General features: G+C 44.9%; 1 protein-coding gene across 1 annotated transcript; it reads left to right on the top strand.

The window, feature by feature from the left end:
- Positions 1–2,467: 2,467 nt before the first annotated feature.
- Positions 2,468–6,103, top strand: LOC141124045 (proteinase-activated receptor 1-like). Its single transcript, XM_073612128.1, has one exon. The coding sequence runs from the start codon at positions 2,468–2,470 to the stop codon at positions 3,533–3,535; it is 1,068 nt and encodes a 355-aa protein (XP_073468229.1). The 3' UTR covers positions 3,536–6,103.

Below are 6,103 nucleotides of genomic sequence, written 5' to 3'. Positions count from 1 at the left end.
GGTACCGCAGTACCTGAGTGGATCGAGTTTAAGATTGGTGGGTTTTTCCCTGCAAAGACCAACGGGAGTATTTAACTGATTTGTCAGGTGTTTTATACAGCTAGGTTAAGTTGATATTGAAATTAATTTTATTGGTTATTATTAATAAAGATAATTGGCTGCTACGGACAATATTTACTCCAGATAAGTGTGGTCTCAATTATTTGGGGTACATAGGGATGGGGGTACGTAGCAGATTTAAATGGTGTGATATTAAAGGTAAACTAGATACATCTGTTATACAATAGTCACGTCCCTGATCATAGGCCCACCACCATCTACCTGGGGCCCTTAGGCAGTGCCCAGGTGTGCCTGCTCATTAAGATGGCCCTGCTCTCATGGAGCCTTAGCTGACCTGTTATCCTCATCTGTTTGATTGTGCTCTTGGACCATGACCCGTTCAACCCCAGATCCATACCTTTCTCCCCTTCTTCTTCCATTACTTGTCTAACTTTCTCTTGTTTACTATAACATTGATGTATAATCCTCCGGATTTGCTTGGCCCTAGTTCTCTCCCGGGCCAAGGCTGGGGTGAGCCATCCAATCGTTGGTACTCTACCTTCTTATACCTCTATTTTACCCATTAGGTTGCTAATTGCCATCATTTGATGGACTATATTTGTTCATAAGTCAATTGACCTAGTGTGTTGGATTATTATTTGCTCTGACATGTTAACGGCACTTGATATTGTACCTCTCCCTGTGTGGAACCCTTCTTTATATACAATAGCTGTTATTTTACATGTGATGGCCTCTGTGTTACTCAGTCTAATAAAATATTCAAACACAAAAATCAATGGAAAATTACTGCCTGAGCAATGACTGCATGCTATCAGATGAAGTCACTGTTTGCGTATTTAGGCAACCACAGTTACTGCGTTTGCATGAATACAATAGTCAGCAATGGAGGTTCCTTCATCCATGCAGTTTAATGTGGATGGGGTAATAGACTGAATGTAGGCTGAACGAGAGAAAACCAATCATACATGGCTAACTTTATTTACCTTTTTTCATCCTCCAAAAGGACAACGTAGTTCTTTGAAGTTAGTATTGTTTTTCCATTTCTGAGAGAACAGTGTGCTCCCTCCTCTTGTCCATCTCTCTCTCATCCCAGATTGCTGTTCACTCTCTGAAGGTCACACAGTGGCCAATATTCATCTGTCTTTCACTGTCCTTCACCAAGGTGGACTCAGGCTTTGACATCTCTGAGCGTTTCCACAATGCCAAGTTCCACTATTGCACACTGGATTTACCAGATGATATCCCAGTCATACTCTACCAAAGATTGAAAGGCCATGTTCCCTGTCACTGCTTATTCTAACAGGTCAGTAGGTACTTGGTAGACACCAGACATCTGTCTTACAGGTATGAAGAGCTGGGACCTGGTCCTCAGCTCACACATTTTACCAGGTTCTATCACATGGAGGTCACTGCATTAGTCAAAGCCAGCTGTTGAAGAAAAGTACAGGCGGCTGTGAAAATCATGCCAAGGCATGACACCTGAAGGATTATCTGTTGGTATAATTCACCATTTCCCTTTTTTCTTAGTGATACTTTTGAACATCTTGCATGTTTACTGTGTCCCCAATGAATTTTGTGGAACAAATTAGGATTTTACGATGAGTACAAAATTCTTTCTTCCAATAGTTCATTGGGGGACACTAATCCTGCCCATTATTTTAGTTGATTTGTCTGCCTGAGTTAAGAGAATGACTGTAGCCAATAGAGACAGCTAAGCCTTTTGGGTTGTTCAGGTTTCATACTCCTTGATCCTAAGCATATACAGTATGTATCAATAGCTCTGCTGAGCATTTTGGTTTGCCTTGTGTCCAACCTCCTAGAGCTCTGCTGTGCCTTTTGATTTGCCTAGTGTCCAACCTACTAGAGCAGAAGCATATACCTAGAGATCTGCTGTGCCTTTTGATTTGCCTAGTATCCAACCTACTAGAGTAGAAGCAAATACCGAGAGATCTGCTGAGCCTTTCGGTTTGCTTAGTGTCCAATCTCCTAGAGCTCCGCTGTAGCTTTTGGTATGCCTAGTATCCAGCCTCCTAGAGCTCTGCTGTGTCTTTTGGTTTGCCAAGTGTCCAACCTCCGAGAGATCCACTGTGATTTTTGGTTTGTCTAGTGTCCAACCTCCTAGAGCAGAAGCACATACCCAGAGATCTGCTGAGCCTTTTGGTTTGCCTAGTGTCCAACCTCTTACAGATCTGCTGGGTTTTTTGGTTTGCCTACTGTCCAACCTCCTAGAGCCAAAGCATATACCCAGAGAACTGCTCCTTCCTCTTTCATTGAAATCATCAGCAGATCTCAGGGCACTCAACATTAAGGGGTCACACAATAGATCACCAGCTGTCCTCCTGTTTAATGCAATGCGAAAAATGTTGCAAAATGTTTCTTGTACAATGACTTCACCTCATATTTTTTGATGTTTTCAGGTAATGAAACTACGATGAACTCAACTCAACAAATTGAGGTCCACATACTGCACCAAACATTTTTACATGACTTTAAAGCGTATATGAACAGCTGGTGGGTGACAAAGCTTGTGCCCTCCATCTATACCGTGGTTTTCCTCGTTGCTCTTCCTCTTAATATAATGGCAATCATCGTGTTCTTGGTGAAGATGAGGGTGAAAAATCCGGCAGTGGTGTATCTGCTGAACCTAGCTGCTGCTGATGTTCTCTTTGTTAGTATTCTTCCTTTCCACATCGTGTACCGATTCTCAGGAAATAACTGGATGGCGGGGGAAGGAATGTGCCGATTTGTCACGGCCATGTATTTAAGTAACATGCGTGGATCCATCCTGCTGATGACGAGTATCAGTGTGGACCGGTTCCTGGCTCTGGTCTACCCATTCCAGTCCCTTTCCTGGCGCACAGTGAGACGAGCCTGGATGGTGTGTTGCTGCATCTGGGTGATATCGATGGTCAGCACCGTGCCGATTCTCATAAGACAACAAACCCGACCATTTCCCGACCTAAATATCACAACTTGTTCTGATGTTCATGATGCCGAATCAGTTGAAAGGTTTCAGGTTTATTATTATTTCCCCATTTATATCGTACTTTTATATTTGCTACCTTTAATTATTACAACCTTCTGTTACACTGGAATAGTCCACAGGCTCAGCATGAAGGGCGCCCAGAAGAGATCCCGAGCCGTCCTCCTGACTGTGGTTGTGTTGTGTGTGTTTGTCCTCTGCTTTGGCCCAGCCAATGTTATTTGGTTCATGCATTTCCTGCAGGTCTATAACCAAGCCAGTAACTTCCTGTACATCGTCTACATCATCAGTGTCAGTGTGAGCAGTGTCAGCTGTTGTCTGGATCCTCTGATCTATTACTATGCATCCTCGGAGTGGCAGAGACACGTCTACAGCCTGCTGGGATGTAAGAGAGAACAGACACCACCAGTAGACCATCAGCAGGTCCTCCTCCACAAAGACCAGATACAGAAAACTCCCAACAATTCTACTGAAACTTTTCGGTTTATATAACTGGAGGAGGCCGAATATTTCCAAAAAGTGATCTCCTTTATAAAGAAAAAGAATTAATGGCTATATGGGAGTATTAAGTGTTTACAGTAAATGCTGATGTTGGGTTCCTTATATAACCAGCTCACTTGCTAAAAAGACATTGTTACAATGTCCTTGGAATGTCTTAGAAGGTTGTTGGAATGTGTTGTCAGAAAATCCTTGTCACAGATCTGCTGCTTTCCTGCTTATCTGTCACCTGTATTCCCAAAGATCAGATGTCATGCTTGCACATGAAGTTCCAATGCTCCTTCCTGTCCTCAGCTTCCTGAAAAGATTTCTATTGATCCCTATTCACCCAGTGTTCTACATTCCGAGGGACTCCTTGTAACTCCAATATTCTTAGACTTCCTCTAGCCAGAATCCCCTTGTTCCTAGTGTCTGTTTGCAAGGCCTCAAAGTGTGATTTCTGTACCCCCAGTGTTCCCAATTTCTCCTAGTGTGATCTCTGTACCCCCAGTGTTCCCAGTGTCTTCCAGTGTGATCTCTGTACCCACAGTGTTCCCAGTGTGATTTCTGTACCTCCAGTTTTCCCAATGTCTTCTAGGGCTATCTCTGTACCCCCAATGTTCCCAGTGTCTCCCAGTGAGATCTTTGTTCCCCCAGTGTTCCCAGTTTCTTCTAGGGTGATCTCTGTACCCTCAGTGTTTCCAGTGTCTTCTAGGGCTGTATCTGTACCCCCATTGTTTCCAGTGTGATCTATCTTCCCCCAGTGTTCCCAGCGTCTTCTAGGGTGATCTCTGTACCCCCAGTGTTCACAGTGTGATCTCTGTACTCCTAGTGTTCTCAATGTCTTCTAGGGTGATCACTGTACCCCCAGTGTCTCACAGTGCAGTGTGATCTCTGTACCCCCAGTGTTCCCAGTGTCTCCCAGTGTGATCTCTGCACTCCTAGTGTTCCCAGTGTCTTCTAGGGTGATCTCTGTACCCCCAGTGTCTCACAGTGCAGTGTGATCTCTGTACTCCCAGTGTCTCCCAGTGTGATCTCTGTACCCCCAGTGTCTCCCAGTGTCATCTCTATACTTCCAGGGTCTCCCAGTGTAATCTTTATACTGCCAGTGTTCCCAGTGTCACCCAGTCTTCCCAGTGCCTTCCAGTGTGATCTCTGTGATCCCAGCGTTCCCAGTGTGATATCTGTTCCCAGTGTCTCCCAGTGTGATCTCTGTAACCCAAGTGTTCCCAGTGTCTCCCAGTGTGATCTCTGAACTCTCAGTGTTCCCAGTGTCTCCCAGTGTGATCTCTGTACCCCAAGTATTCCCAGTGTCTCCCAGTGTGATATATGTACCCCCAGTGTCCCTAGTGTCTCCCAGTGTGATCTCTGTACCCCAGTGTTTACAGTGTCTCCAAGTGTGATCTCTGTACTCCCAGTGTTCCCAGAGTCTCCCAGTGTGATTTTTGTACCCCAGTGTCTCCCAGTATGATCTCCGTACCTAATGCAGCTTACACACGAGCGGACTTTACGGCAGACTTTGTCTGGCGGACTTTTGGACGGACTTTCCGAATGAACGGACTTGCCTACACACGATCAACCAAAGTCCAATGGATTCGTACGTGATGACGTACGACCGGACTAAAACAAGGAAGTTCATAGCCAGTAGCCAATAGCTGCCCTAGCGCTGGTTTTTGTCCGTCGGACTAGCATACAGACGAGCGGACTTTTCGACCGGACTCGAGTCCATTGAAAAGATTTGAAACATGTTTCATTTCTAGGTCCGTCGAACTTTTGGGGAAAAAAAGTCAGCTGGAGCCCACACACGATCGAATTGTCTGACGGACTCTGGTCTGCAGGACCAAGTATGCCGTAAAGTCCAGTCGTGTGTACGCGGCATAAGATTTCCCAGTTTCTCCCAGTATGATCTCTGTATCCCAAGTGTTTTCAGTGAGGGCAGGCTGGATTCTATCTTAGGAGTTCCAAAAGATCTCCTTCCTGTCCTAGATGCCTTGTGTACCCGCATTCCCTGAGACCCCTGTGCACTTTAGTAATCTTCATACATTGTACCTCTGTGTTTCTGTATGCTCAGAATCCCACTGCTGCTTAGATACTCCTGTACTCTTGTCTCCCTGTAAGACCAGCACCCCAGTGCTGCACTATACTCCTGCCATTCCTGTGAACCTCATATTCTGTGCTTTCCCAGATCCTCATCTCTATGGTTCCCTGTACTAGGCCAGCGGTAGACTGCATGGGTGACCTCTATGACCATACTGCTATCCAGCTTGCAGGCTGCATGGAGGGTCAAGGATCCCAACCATACATACCAGTCCTTAGAATGTGCCGTCAGAATGTCCTTAGAATGTGTTGTTGATCAGTCTGTAGAGAGAAGGTGTGTATCCTAATATTGTACAGACTGGGTCATGGTCAGACCTCCACAATACAAGAAATGAATGTCTCTTGTCATTGTTTTATGTGTTACTTGTGTAAACTCCTTAGTAAATGTCTTAAAGCAGAGTTTCGCAAAAAAAAAAAAATTTAGATGTCAGCAGCTACAAATACTGCAGCTGCTGACTTTTAAAATAAGGACAATTACCTGTCCCG

The sequence above is a fragment of the Aquarana catesbeiana genome, linkage group LG01 (genome assembly GCF_042186555.1).
Source record: "Aquarana catesbeiana isolate 2022-GZ linkage group LG01, ASM4218655v1, whole genome shotgun sequence".
NCBI lineage: Eukaryota > Metazoa > Chordata > Amphibia > Anura > Ranidae > Aquarana > Aquarana catesbeiana.
This window is presented reverse-complemented; position numbering and strand designations above follow the sequence as displayed.